General features: G+C 49.9%; 7 protein-coding genes across 7 annotated transcripts; 4 read left to right on the forward strand and 3 right to left on the reverse strand.

Moving 5' to 3' along the window:
- Positions 1-86: 86 nt before the first annotated feature.
- Positions 87-1,789, forward strand: abd1 (mRNA (guanine-N7)-methyltransferase; the record flags this gene model as incomplete). The annotated part of the gene is made up of 3 exons (XM_057123794.1): positions 87-1,489; positions 1,537-1,703; positions 1,755-1,789. The coding sequence occupies 3 exons, from the start codon at positions 87-89 to the stop codon at positions 1,787-1,789; spliced, it is 1,605 nt and encodes a 534-aa protein (XP_056989527.1).
- A 169-nt stretch (positions 1,790-1,958) lies between these two features.
- On the reverse strand, positions 1,959-2,663 carry N7511_001370 (VOC family protein; the record flags this gene model as incomplete). Its single annotated transcript, XM_057123795.1, has 1 exon — positions 1,959-2,663. The coding sequence occupies one exon, from the start codon at positions 2,661-2,663 to the stop codon at positions 1,959-1,961; it is 705 nt and encodes a 234-aa protein (XP_056989528.1).
- Positions 2,664-3,925: 1,262 nt separating this feature from the next.
- Positions 3,926-5,414, forward strand: N7511_001371 (SUMO ligase MMS21; the record flags this gene model as incomplete). The annotated part of the gene is made up of 2 exons (XM_057123796.1): positions 3,926-4,662; positions 4,718-5,414. 2 exons carry the CDS (start codon positions 3,926-3,928, stop codon positions 5,412-5,414), a joined length of 1,434 nt encoding a protein of 477 aa, XP_056989529.1.
- A 790-nt stretch (positions 5,415-6,204) lies between these two features.
- N7511_001372 (DUF895 domain membrane protein) lies at positions 6,205-7,891 on the forward strand (the record flags this gene model as incomplete). Its single annotated transcript, XM_057123797.1, has 4 exons — positions 6,205-6,435; positions 6,495-6,809; positions 6,895-7,526; positions 7,582-7,891. The coding sequence occupies 4 exons, from the start codon at positions 6,205-6,207 to the stop codon at positions 7,889-7,891; spliced, it is 1,488 nt and encodes a 495-aa protein (XP_056989530.1).
- Positions 7,892-8,780: 889 nt separating this feature from the next.
- N7511_001373 (S1 family peptidase) lies at positions 8,781-9,737 on the reverse strand (the record flags this gene model as incomplete). Its single annotated transcript, XM_057123798.1, has 1 exon — positions 8,781-9,737. The coding sequence occupies one exon, from the start codon at positions 9,735-9,737 to the stop codon at positions 8,781-8,783; it is 957 nt and encodes a 318-aa protein (XP_056989531.1).
- A 1,516-nt stretch (positions 9,738-11,253) lies between these two features.
- N7511_001374 (uncharacterized protein) lies at positions 11,254-11,547 on the reverse strand (the record flags this gene model as incomplete). Its single annotated transcript, XM_057123799.1, has 1 exon — positions 11,254-11,547. The coding sequence occupies one exon, from the start codon at positions 11,545-11,547 to the stop codon at positions 11,254-11,256; it is 294 nt and encodes a 97-aa protein (XP_056989532.1).
- A 1,493-nt stretch (positions 11,548-13,040) lies between these two features.
- N7511_001375 (uncharacterized protein) lies at positions 13,041-13,389 on the forward strand (the record flags this gene model as incomplete). The annotated part of the gene is made up of 2 exons (XM_057123800.1): positions 13,041-13,326; positions 13,367-13,389. The coding sequence occupies 2 exons, from the start codon at positions 13,041-13,043 to the stop codon at positions 13,387-13,389; spliced, it is 309 nt and encodes a 102-aa protein (XP_056989533.1).
- Positions 13,390-13,507: the final 118 nt, after the last annotated feature.

Below are 13,507 nucleotides of genomic sequence, written 5' to 3' on the forward strand. Positions count from 1 at the left end.
GAAAATCAGCCTAACTTCTGTCAACACATTTTCCGAACAATTCAGACCCTTACTCAAATCCGCGACAACACCCTCACATAACCAGTATGGACAACCGCGCTGACGACGGATACCCTCTGCAATCCACGGATTCCCGCTCTCCCCGTCAAACCACAGATTCCTACCGACCGGGTGACCAACAAAATCAAAGAGGCATGGACGGAGACGCAACGTCAGAGAGGCCATCCGCGCCAGTATCCAAGCGTGAGAGAATGCAAGAGCGACACCAGCGCCGCAAGCGCGGCCGAACACCTCCATCCGTATTCTCGCGCCGGAACCGCTCGCGCAGCCCAGATGGCTCAGCACCCCGCGACGACAGGGAGAGACGACGCTCCCGATCCCCTCTAGTGCCCCGTTCTCCTTCACCCGAGGCTCCTCGCCAGCGCAAACGACCAGGCGGTGGTGCGCGCCAGGGCCTTGCAGACCGTGAAACACTTCGCCGGAGACAGGAAGAGCGCGAGCGCGCTGAGCAGGACGACGCCTTGCGCAATTCTCGTGACCGCGGCGTGACAGATATGGTTCGACAACATTACAACGCGGTCCCTGAGCGTGGGCGTGAGTGGCGGAAGACTGAGAGTAAGATTAAGGGTCTGCGGAGCTTCAACAATTGGGTCAAGAGTACTCTGATTCAGAAGTTTTCACCCGATGAGGAGTTCGCCGCGAGGTTTAATGATACCAAGGATTGGGCGGATGACAGTGGGCCCCCGCCTGCTGATGACAAGCGGCTGCTGGTCTTGGATCTGGGCTGTGGAAAAGGTGGTGATCTGGGCAAGTGGCAGCTAGCGCCTCAGAATGTGGACCTATACGTCGGTCTGGATCCTGCCAATATCTCTATTGAGCAAGCGCAGGGCCGATATGAGCAGATGCGCTCTGGCCGTGGTCAGCGGGGCCGCCGTCCTCCCCAGCCGATCTTCCATGCTGAGTTTTACCCCAAGGACTGCTTTGGAGAGTGGTTGGGCGATATCAACATCATTCAACAGGTTGGTATTGATGCGAATGCCGGACCCGGAGGGTCGATCATGGCCTCGCGCTACGGCGGTGGTGGCTTTGATGTTGTCACCTCCATGTTCGCCATTCACTACGCTTTTGAAACCGAAGAGAAGACTCGTCAGATGCTCAGCAATGTTGCAGGCTGCTTGAAGAAGGGAGGTCGCTTCATTGGTGTCTGCCCCAACTCGGATGTCATCGCCAGCCAGGTGTCCAATTTCCACAAGAAGCGCAAGGAACGTGAAGCTGCCAAGCCTGCTGAGTCCGAGGGCCCTGAGGATGGTGAGGTCGAGGAAGACGAGCGGGCCTCGTGGGGCAATGATATCTACCGAGTTCAGTTCCCTGGCGCAACACCTGAAGATGGCATCTTCCGTCCACCTTTTGGTTGGAGGTACAGCTATTTCATGCGGGAGGCAGTTGAGGAGGTGCCGGAATACGTCGTCCCATGGGAGGCTTTCCGAGCGTGAGTTTTCATCTTGATTGAAAGAGGTACATCGCTGACTTGTCTAGTTTGACCGAGGATTACAACCTAGAGCTTCAATACCGCAAGCCTTTCTTAGATATCTGGGAAGATGAGAAGAATGACCGTGATCTGGGTCCTTTGAGTGAGCGCATGGGTGTCCGGGATCGCTCGACTGGTGCCCTGGCTATGACAGAGGAGGAGAAGGAGGCAGTTAGTGAGTATTCCGCTGATATTTTTATACTTCCCTCCGCTAACAATATATCAGGCTTCTACCATGCCTTCTGCTTCTACAAGGTTTAAGTGGAACATCACAGGGTCTATGGCTGATGTTGGAATATCTCCGGTTCAAGTGCCCATATCAACAAACATTCTCCACCAGATATCAAATCTATGTATAACCAAAGCGAAAGAAAGATAGACAAATATATTCAAACCACCCAACCACCTCACCTAATCTTCTAACCTGGATCTAAACATCCTGCTGCTGAATCTCCACCAAATTCCCATCAGGGTCCCTAACCAACAAAAAGTTCTCCCAGCCAATCAACCCCTGAGCCTCAACAAGCCTCCTCTTAGCCTCAAGATGCACTCCCGCAAAGCCCCCAACACCAAGTGCATTAGGAACACCCCCCTCAAACGCCTCAATAGGCACACCCACTCCCTTCAGAACCTCCACCCCCTTACCCTCCAAATACGTCTGCGCCTTGACAACATCAGGAACAACCAGCCCAACATGGCTAAACGTATTCGTCCGCTGCGTCGACGACAGCAACGTATCATCCGAAACACTAAACTCCACAATTTCCAACAACCCGTACATATTATTCTTGCCCATGGTCATTTCTGTGCCGGTTTGGAACCCTGTGCCGTTTCGTCCACCTTGCACGTAGCCCATGTATGTCACTGTGTATTCGGGTGTCAGGGCAGCGTCGAAGAGGAGCCGCATGCCCAGGACGTTGCCGTAGAAGCCCTTCATTGCGGTGAGGTTGTTGGTTATTAGACCGACGTGGTTTAGCGCGTAGCCTAGGGTTTCGGGTGGTGCGGGCCCGTCTGTGCCTAGGGTGAATGGGTTGCTTGCTGTGGCATCGGCGGTTGAGCGGCGGGTTGGGTTGCAAGCTTTTGTTTGGAGAGAGAATATGGAGAGGAGAATTGGGAGCAGGGGTAGGAGATGCATTTTGACTGTGATGGACTTGAACTTGGGGCAGAATTTGGCTCTGATGTCTCTCGTCTTGATGGGGGACCAAGGTTCTCTTTATATGTTTCCAGGCTCTCGATATCTTGCTCAATTGCGTCTCTGGCATCGATATTATGCAGCTTAAGAGAGTATATTCACCATTTTCAAGGCATGTCCTCTCTAGTATACATCACAAATCAAACAATGACCCGTCAATCTTAGTGGGGGCCATCCGGCGATCTAACTCTATCAGGTGGAACCCTGCGACATTCAGGTCTGGAGCAAAGTCCAAAGTCTAGCTATGCTCCTCTCTAAGCCCCCGGGCTGCAGGTTAGACTTGGACATGCTCATGCCATGGGCTGTAGGTGAGCAGCCACAGTCTTGGCAATGGTCTATACAGCTGCAGGGTCTAGCGGGATAGACTGTAGGACGCCAACCTTGTTCGTATAGGTGCAGATCAGAGCTCAAGTAAGCTATGTGCAGGGCTGATCACCTGCGCCTGTGACATGCTAACTTGCCGGAACGAATATAACCCAGGTCTGGCAATGTTGAGCTCAGGTTGTCTTGTGAGAGCAGAAATAATAAGTTATCATAATTACTCCGGGATGGTGGGGGGTATGAAACACAGCAACTGTGGGATGTGTTGCCAAGAGATCAGGCGTCCCAGTTAGGGTTGGAGTTACCGTTTCTGGGCCACGGGAAGGGTCCATGTCTCATGAGGTCATTCATGTGTTCCATGCTGTGAGACTTCTTTTGGTTCGAACATGTCAAGGTACAATTTGTGGTGTTTCGGGTTGAGTTGGAGAACTGGGAGCGTGGGGTTGCGTTGCGTGATTATGGTAGTTGAAATTTCTGTACTACAATGTCTGCAATGAGCAAGCTTCATATTTGGAATTCACGGGTCTGCTGCTGGAGCCAAAGAACCTTGGAGGAATCCTTTGTGAAGGTAATAGATCCTTGACTTGGGAGAGAAAATCTGGGGTTAAGATCCGACTTTTTGATTGAGTATGTCTCAAAGTGTTTGATAATCATATACTGTATCTGAGAATCAGGTTCAGACTCAGCATTACAAAACCTCGTAGCGGTAGCCTCAAAAACAAAGAGTCTCCATGACTGCAGTTGAGAAGCACCCGACGATATACTTCCCGATAAGCCTTATCGGCTCAAATCGGCTAGCGTCATCGCGTCTCGCGTCAAGATTTCGAGATACGCATTTACCATCCAACATCGAGCAACTCACCTCCAGACACTCCCCCGCCAAAATGAGCGCGACTCCAGACAGACGCTCAAGGCTCTCCCAATCTCATCCACCCTCAGCACAATCCCGACGAAACCAAACCCACCCCACCGAAATCCCATCCCTACCAGACTATGTTCCCCCCGAGGCACCCCTCACAGCCGAATCGCAACGACACCTGGCATCTTTAATCGCAAATACCTACCACCGCAATCTAATAACACACCTTAAACACGCCAACGAAAAACTCACACACTCAGGCGGTGAAGTGAATGAACGGTTGGCCGATGCGCGCGGCCGCTACGAGAAGAATAAATACCTGCGACGACAACGCGAGGGACTGGAAGATGCGGATGGAGGTGAAGATGACGAGGAAGATGAGGAGTATCAGCGGCTTGCTGGAGAGGAGACTAAGGTCAACGCCATTACCGCGCAAATGGAGGAAAAGGCGCGGTTGATGGTTGATTCGGAGGCTAAGCTGCAGACGTTGACGGATGCCATAACTGAACTTGATAAGCAGGAGGGGGAGGCTATTTCTGCGGCTTTAGGGTCAAGGCAGACGCGTGCTGGGAGGAATAGGCGGCGCGCCAATGATGATAATGATGAGGATGGAGATGGGGAGGATGAGGATGATGCTGATTATGAGGATGCGCAAGAGCGCGAGACGCAGGAAATGAATTCGCGGAACCCGCCCAGCCGAAGGTTGGAAAATATGATTGCTGAGGGAGCGGAAAAGTGGGATGATATGTCTTTGACGGAAAGGTATGTTTTTGTGTTCCTATTTGGGACATGTGGCGGCTTACAATTGCGGGTCTAGATATGCTGGCCATAACCACTACATCGGGTTCTATCGCATGGTTCACGACTCTAAATTCCCCGGCGACGATGTGCCCCCGCTCCCCCACTCGTCTACATGGTTCCAGCATATGGAGGATACAAGTGCTCGCTCAAGTGGAGCACGTACCCGCAACCAACGGCGTCACTCTTCCGTTGACGACGATGACATCGCCATTGAGCGCGAGCGTATCTCTCTGAAGTGTCCATTGACCCTGTTACCATTCCGTGATCCGGTTACCAGCACCAAATGTCCCCACAGCTTCGAGCGCGAACCGATCCTCGATATGATCACCCGCAGCCCGACTACCATTCCACCGCCTGCAGCTCGCCGTGGCCAACGCCGTATCCACGTGATCAAATGTCCCGTCTGCTCTACTCCGTTGACTGCCGATGATCTGAACCCAGATCCTGTTCTCCTCCGACGAGTGCGCCGTGCGCAGGAACTCGAGGAACGAGAAGAAGACGAGGACCATCTTGGCGATGGACGGGTGAACAAACGTCGTAACAGCGAGATCAGTGTGGCCAGTGATGGGAGTAACGATGGTATGGATGTGGATACACCTGAACCCTCACAGCGTATCAAGGCCGAACGGTTCAGTCAACCGGCTCCCATGTCAGTTGAATCGGAAAGCGGAGAAGAAGAAGAATCCGGGGAAACAAGCGAGGACTCGGGTTGATAAGTTAACGTTTCAATGAAAGCCAAGGATTCCCAAGTGTCACATCGTATTGAAGACGCGGCACAAACATGACAAACAGAACCAACTCCAACCTTTTCGCACCGAGCTAAGCCCAGAACGTGGAAACGGCTGATAACACTAGTCCTAATTGGGGATCCCCGCAGTCGACCCAGTAAAAAAGCGGTGGGTAATAGTGGGGCAGTATGGCTCCCGAGCCAATCAGATCCCATCTGGCCACGAGGAACACAACTACAAGTCGCCCCTTATCGCTTATTATGGCCTCAGCCTCGGAATACGGCAGTTCGCTTGGTTGCTTCGTGACTTTTTAGTGGGAAAAAGAGAAAAAAAAAATCGACAAACTTAACTCCACATCCCTAGAGAGTAACCCTGCTGAGAACGATACGACGGTATCTAAAACCCCCGACTTAATCTCACGCGACAAGTCAAACAAGCTTACACAAAGAGACTGTACCATCCGTAGGGTGTAACCATGCTATCAAAGCGTGCAGCCCCAATCAGCTATAGACCCCCGCAAAATAGAAGCCAATTGTTGGCTCTGTCCAGTGCTGTCCCCAGTGCTGCCCCCTAAGGCCAGCCACACAAATAAGTCGCCTGTTCTAATCCAAGCCGATGCTACCCTGCAAGCTCAGTATCTCTCTCTCTAATCTTAGCGCTGGGATATCATAGCTTTCCTTTTTAAGCATCCTCTCCCCATCCCCTTCAACCTCACCTCTTCCCATCCACAGACTCTACTCAACATCGTTCTGCGGTCCCAATTCCGCTATCCATAATGGAGAAGTCTCCCGAGCACTCGACCGCCGAGCCCATCGACGTTCCCCGTCCCACGGGATGGATGTACCGATCGCGCTCCATCGGCAAATGGTCAACCAGCTGGTATGCCTCGCCACGCATTCAGCTGGGCATGGTCGCCTTTGTCTGCTTCCTCTGTCCCGGCATGTTTAACGCCCTGAGTGGCTTGGGTGGCGGTGGAAAGGCCGACCACACTCTCGCCGATCAAATGGTAAATCTCCGCCCCCCACACCATGATAAGCATCCCGAGGCTGAACGCTAACTGGTCAGAACATCGCCCTCTACTCAACCTTTGCTGTGGTCGGTTTCTTCGCCGGTACGATTGTCAACCGTCTCGGAATCAGATTGTCGCTCTCGTTCGGTGGTATTGGTTACTGCTTGTACTCTATCAGTCTGATCGTCTCGGAGCACAAGTATGTTCCCGGCTTCAACATCTTCGCCGGTGCTTTCCTCGGTGTCTGCGCTGGTCTGCTCTGGGCCGCACAAGGAACCATCATGATGTCCTACCCCGCTGAGCACCAAAAGGGTCGCTACTTCGCTTGGTTCTGGGGTATTTTCAACGTCGGTGCTTGCATTGGTAGCTTGGTAAGTGCAAGATATCAAACTTGACTCACGCAAATTCAAGATCTCTCCCAACACAGACCCACAAACAAGAGACTAACCAGGATAGATTCCTCTGGGCCAAAACATCAATGTCAAGACCAACGCCAACGTCACTGACGGCACCTACATCGCCTTCATTGTCCTCATGTTCGCCGGCGCCTGTCTAGCCCTCTTCCTCTGCGACGCAGACAAGATCGTCCGCAAGGACGGCTCCCGCGTCATCCTTATGAAACAGCCCAGCTGGAAAACAGAGTTCATCGGCCTCTGGGAAACAATCCGCTCCGAGCCCTGGATCATTCTCCTCTTCCCCATGTTCTGGTCTTCCAACTGGTTCTACACATACCAGCAAAACGCCATCAACGGCTCCTACTTCAACACCCGTACCAAGTCCCTGAACGGCTTCCTCTACTGGTTTGCACAGATTGTCGCCGCCATGATTATCGGTCCCCTGCTTGATGTTGAGCGGGTGCGTCGCTCCGTTCGTGCGAAGATCGCCCTGACAACACTTTTCATCTTGACCGTTGCCATCTGGGGTGGTGGCTATGCTTGGCAGAAGAAGTATACCCGTGCCGATGTCGATCCTAAGATTCACCCCGAGTTCGTGGGCTGGGACTGGACTACCAATGGCTACGTCGGTCCTATGTTCTTGTACTTCTTCTATGGCATGTACGATGCCATCTGGCAGGGTGTTGTTTACTGGTGAGTTGATCCCATCCCCAATGCTGGAAATTGTGTTTTGCTAACTATATCTTAGGATCATGGGTGCCCTCGGTAACTCCGGCCGCAAGCTCGCCAACTTGGCTGGTTTCTACAAGGGTCTCCAGTCAGCCGGTGCGGCTGTCATGTGGAGTCTCGATAACAACAAGCTCCCCTTCATGAACGAATACGCCTCGAACTTCGGTCTGCTCTGCGGTTCCATTCTCGTCGCTGTCCCCGTCGTATTCTTCAAGATTAAGGACTCCGTCCCTGTCGAGGAGGATCTCGCCGGAACAGATGAGACTCTCGAGGACGTTCTTCCTCCCGGCGCTATTGAGTCGAAGCATGTTGGCGATGAGAAGATTTAAAGCTGAGCTTTGTCTTCATCGCTAATCTGGTCTTGATTCCGCTCCGTGGTGGCATGGTGGCATGGTACATTAATGCGCTTTTGATCCTTACGAACTTGCTTTTCTTTTCTGATTCTCCCTCTGCTCTTGGATATTGATGTTTCATATTCATACGATATCCCGCTGGCGTGTATTCCTTTTTTTATGTTTTCTTTTATATCTTTATTTTTCCTTTACTGTTCCTATGCTATCCACCTGGTGGCGCGTCATGACATGACTCGGGGGTTATGTATTTACTAAGTACCCATTCCAATATCTATGGAGATAGGTCTAATAATTTAATCCTCTATTAAGATGAACTGTCGTTAGTTGAAGTAAAAGTTTATAATCCGATCCTTCGGTCTGATATCCAAATCTAGAGTTTTATTTGGTCATGGTGGTGTTTAGGGAGTTTGAAATTTTCACATTTACAGTTTTGATTGTACTTGGCATTCATTGTAACTGAATTTTTCAGTATGCCAAAAGGAGAAAGAACATCCCTTCACCAGCAATCATCAATCAATACGTCGTCACCACAGCAGCACAGGACCTATGGCACCATCCTTCACGGCCTATTCCTCCACGGCAGCATTCGGATCCCCACGGGCCGGACTCGGACTCGACTTGCCTTGCGCTCTTAGGCTCCTCGAATCTCGCCCGTCTCGCCCGTTTCGATCTCTCCCAGGCGCCTATTCCTATACAACATCCTCACCACTAGATACGCCATTGAAGCCCAATAATAGGTCGTAGCTTTGAGGTAGCTTACACGGAGTTCTAGATATACATAAGCATATTTATACATACCCATCATTTAATGCATTGATGTATAGTCCTTCGGCTTCGCATCTGCGAAGAATCCCTGGTGACCAGGTCACTCAGAGCTATTAATAACGATAAAATCGGACTTAGACTGTCCGGCAAGCTCAATAGCCGGATGAACTGGTCCAGCTGATCTAGCCGGCAGATTCGCTTCTAGAAAAGCCCGGATCGCAACCAACGGGATGCCATGCCTCATGGCCGTAGAATCGTCCCACGAGGAATGCAGTCCGACGAGAGTCCCATCCAATGACCTTAGCAGCGGTGCCCCCGAGTGGCCCCAGTACGTCCAGGCATCATGTTTGAGAACGCCAATTTCCGAGTTGTCGTGTGGATCCACGTTGGGGATCAGCCCACATAGTCGACCCTCGGATACCTCGATCCAGTCGTATGCCGTCTTGCGGGGCATACTTGACTCCAGGTCGTCTGCGCCGGGTTGTCCGATGCAAAATATCGATTCTGTGGGGTCCTGTATTTTTGCGGGGGAGATATAACTGAAGATGGGGAATCGCACGTCGGTATCACCCGGCTGGGGCTGCTCCATCTCAACGTGGATGACCTTGGCCATCGCAAGATCGCGTCGTGGGTCCCAGACGCGACATTCCACTTGCACCGCCAGCCCTGTGTAGTATAGCAGCCATTTCCGTCGGTGTGTTTGCCATTCTTGTCGCGTTTCACCGAAACAGTGTGCGCAAGTGAGGATCCAGCCTCTTGCGTCAATACACACTGCTGTACCTGCCTCGGCTTGACCGAATATCAACGTGGATTTCAGAGCGCGCACTGCCTGCGGACTTGTTTCACGGGCCAAGGCAACTGTGGATGAAATTGATTTCCGCAGTCGTGTTTGTTTTTGTCGTAGATTCTGAAGCTCGGTACTATTGAGATCAGGTAGTGATTTGTTGAAGATGATCCTTGGTTCGCTCAGAGTGAAATTTGGGACGAAGCGGATAGGTGAGTGGCTGTTTGTTGTTAGTTCCGATGATGTAGCGTGTGAACGCAGCCGACGAGACATGATTGAAGTTCCAAGTCCATCGAGGTGTTTTTTCAAGGATGTTGGAAGCAAACTTCACACTTGGAAGGTTGAAGAGTAGAGGAGAGTGGGCATCGCTGGAGAACGTGAGATAATTCTTAGATCGCATGGTTATTATTGGTGGCCAGCCCCAGGAGAAAGCCCCTATTTAGTAATCTAGTATTATATAAGCTTTCTAACCGAATAAACCTTCTATTGTAACGGCTGTTTAGCAATGCCTTGGGTAGTAACTATTTGTAAACCCTATAAATCACTCGGGATGATATCCTCCCCTACTTACTTTTGACTATCACTAAATTTTGGTATAGGTAATGATCACCTTTTATTTGGACTAGGCAGCCAGACATGCGCTGGTTGCTTTTTGGCGATCCAGGAAGCCAAGGTACTCATGGCACGCTTCTTGAAGTTACGATTTCAAATTGGCTGAAGGCGTCCCTGGACACCCAATGCACAATGCTGCAGGTGTGCTGATAGTAGTCGATCCTACTGCTATATTCTTGTGCAAAAGTCGTACCATTTGATTGAAAATCGTCGTTGAAGAAATTGGTAGATATGTCAGGACCACCACCAACTAAGGCTGTCGAGACCTACTAATAAAGATATATTAGACTGTGTATTAGAAGATTTGAGGAACTGACCCAGTTCCTTAAGATGGTGTTGTGTTTGTTCACATGACATGGTCATGTGGCCCTAGGAAGATAAATAGCAAGCCCACGCTGATTCTCGGAATCCGCGTTTAGACTACTTTCTATAATATATGTTCTTCTTATTATATACTGAAATGGGATATGCTCGATGGTAGTCTGGTCAAAACAGACAGGTCGACACTAGCAATGGGAGTACAGGCAAACCCCCAATAAGAGGTAGGGCTATAGGAAAGGAGAGCACATAGGGGTGGTCTCAAGTGAGGAATGTGTCTGTCTTACTCTACGTAGAGAAGAGAGGTCTGAAATACATCATAAATGCTGAATTATCCGTAGACCGCTACTTTATGCAGTAAGCAGTTCCCCCACTACATACCACCCTCCCTAATGATTGACCGTCCCTTAGTCAAATGCTGAAAATCTGAAGACTGAGGGCAATTTGCCCGAATCGTGATACTAAACTTATAAACTGAGAACCGAGGGTAGACGTAGTGGCCGAAACCGTAAAGCGAAGGGGTACAAATACTTCTGGTCGGTACTCTCAAGCCTTCCTGATCAAGCTCAGACGCCACTCTTCCTGGAGAATAGACTTCGAGGTCTAGCGACATGTCCCGAATCCGAACTCAGGCCCACAAACTAGATCCTGCCCTGGTGCCGGGTGCCGTTTTCAGGTCTTGCTGACACGCTTATATTTGGTATGGAATGGGCTCTAAATTCGCTATATCAAGCATTGAACTCATTAACTCGTTGATAACCTATGATCGTAGTAATCAAACAAATTTAAGCCCAAAATCTATCAGTACCACTGCACCAATTACATAAGTGCTAGCATCCGATGCTAACCACAGTATCGCCTATGCAATCTCTGCCGGCAGAGAAAAACGATTTAACAAACCGACTCGCGTCGCATATTTTTCCTGGCTGGTTCCCATGGTTGCCAGGGTATTTAGGGTCATCTCAGTAGACACAGCACCGGGGGCGGACGCATTTATGCGGATATCATGTTCGCCATTCTCCAGGGCCACTCCAGGAGTCAAACTCACAACACCATGCTTGGCTGACGAGTAAGCAGCTACAATATTCTCTGCCTTGGTGGGAGTGGCGGATGCCATATTGATAATCGCGCCGTCATCATTCTGTGCCTGCATCTGGCGTAGTTTCCCCTTGAGTAAGAAGACGATAACGGGCCGGTGTATTCATAATGTTACATAGCCTTTCAACATTCAAGATTCATGATATAGCTCAGACCTTCGTAGTAGGCCTTATTGCAACCCATATCTAATACCTGACCTTTCTATTTGGTTTCAAACATGCTTTCTCCATTCGGTGTCGACCATCTGTTGTGTTACACTGTCAACTTGCCGCTCACGTCTCATTAGTCAATTCAAGCAGCCTTGGCGGACTGAAGTTAATCTGGCTAACATTCAAGAATGAACAAAAGGGCATATAATGGTGGAAATGATCTCGAGCGGGCATGTAACATATGAGGATCTACATGGTTTCAAATGTATTATTTCGCACGCATCAAAAATCAGGGGTAATGTGGAAGGTGAAAGAGCCGACTTGGGACAGTGCAACAATTATCTGGTAAAATTTGCGACCAATCGACATGTCTGCTATTGCTACAGTAACTAAAGTCCTGTTCATTTGGATGACTCGTCCCTGATTCGTTGGCCTACTTAAGCCGGGATTGAAAATCATGCCCTTGAAACCTTTTTACACCGGAATCCCCTTATCCTGGACTTGACTTGAATCCTCCCATTAAACCTCGTTCGTTATGTTGTACCAAAGCTTTGAAATGGAGCCCCTAGATAACTCATGGCCCTGAGCTAGCTATCTAGATCTCCGATGAGGGATCTCTTACTTTCTGCCTAGTGAGAGATATCAAGTAGTAACAGTCGGGCCTAGTACTTATGGTTCGGTCTAGTATGTAATGACGCTACCGTGGTTGACAAGAGCTGCAGGTATGATATTGTCCTACGTGATGGACCATATCGCTTGGGATTTGAAGCTAATCAGTTGAACAGGCCCTGTCAACGCTCATTTCAGCCTAGCCCATGCCAAACCCTGGGCTGGGCTGGACTTACGGCCCAAGGGGTGGCTTCTGCACAGGAACCCCCGGACCAACCTGGGCACGGCTGCTACTGCAATCAGATTGGTATAGTCCTAATTGTTATTGAAAAGCTCAAGTGCCCCTTGATTTACCCCTTGATTTTGGAACTACGGAAAATGAGCTACAAGCGTGGAGTATGTGAGTATCTATACAGGATCTCTGCCATAGTGGTTTTTGGATAATTATTGTCCGAGGGTCTATTCTACCTGTAATTGAGATTAAGTACCACTCATTTAGAGTTAAATTGTATCTCATTCCATTTATGTTCTATTCAGGCTCGAGGTATGTAAAACCCCTTGGTCAAGTGGACGGAGCAGATTGCCCACGATCTTTACCAAAGGAAGTCACATTGCAAACTGATTCAGTAATTGCTAGTCGTATTCCATTATATTCGACGCCTGGTCAGAGCTTTATTTTCACGGTCTATATAACGAGCTTCAGTTCTTCTAGTGACATCAATGCTACATCATATTTTACTACTCATTTTCATATCTCACGAAAGATCGCCCTGACCATTCCTTGAACAACATGAAGCTGATTGAGATTTCGGTGCTTCTGTGCGCGCTCAACGTCGCTGCCTTGCCTCGAGATATGGATAGACCGTTGGTGGAGCAGTGTTCCAACAATCAGCTATCCTGCTGCTCAAACCTGAAAAACACGGCCAATGCTAATATAGACAACGTTGATCAAACCATGGATATCGGCAATCCCGTCGCAGTGCTCGGTGCTGTGTCTGTTCTCGTTGGCAATACTCTTAGCCAGGCCGTGGAGGCCCTTCCTATTAGCATTCTGTCTGGCTGTGCCCCCCTCATAGGTGCGTATAACTCTGACAATTTCTTAATCATTTGAAATAGCAGCTTCTAAAACAGGTGTCTAGGAAATTCTGTCACTACTTGTGTCAACTATCTCGCTTGTTGCGTACCTCACGACGATCATGATGATCATCACGCCCGTGGGAACACTCACAATGTAAACATACATAGCCCCCTCTACCA

The sequence above is a fragment of the Penicillium nucicola genome (assembly GCF_028828085.1).
Source record: "Penicillium nucicola strain IBT 29836 chromosome Unknown utg000001l, whole genome shotgun sequence".
In the NCBI taxonomy this organism is placed as follows: Eukaryota; Fungi; Ascomycota; class Eurotiomycetes; order Eurotiales; family Aspergillaceae; genus Penicillium; species Penicillium nucicola.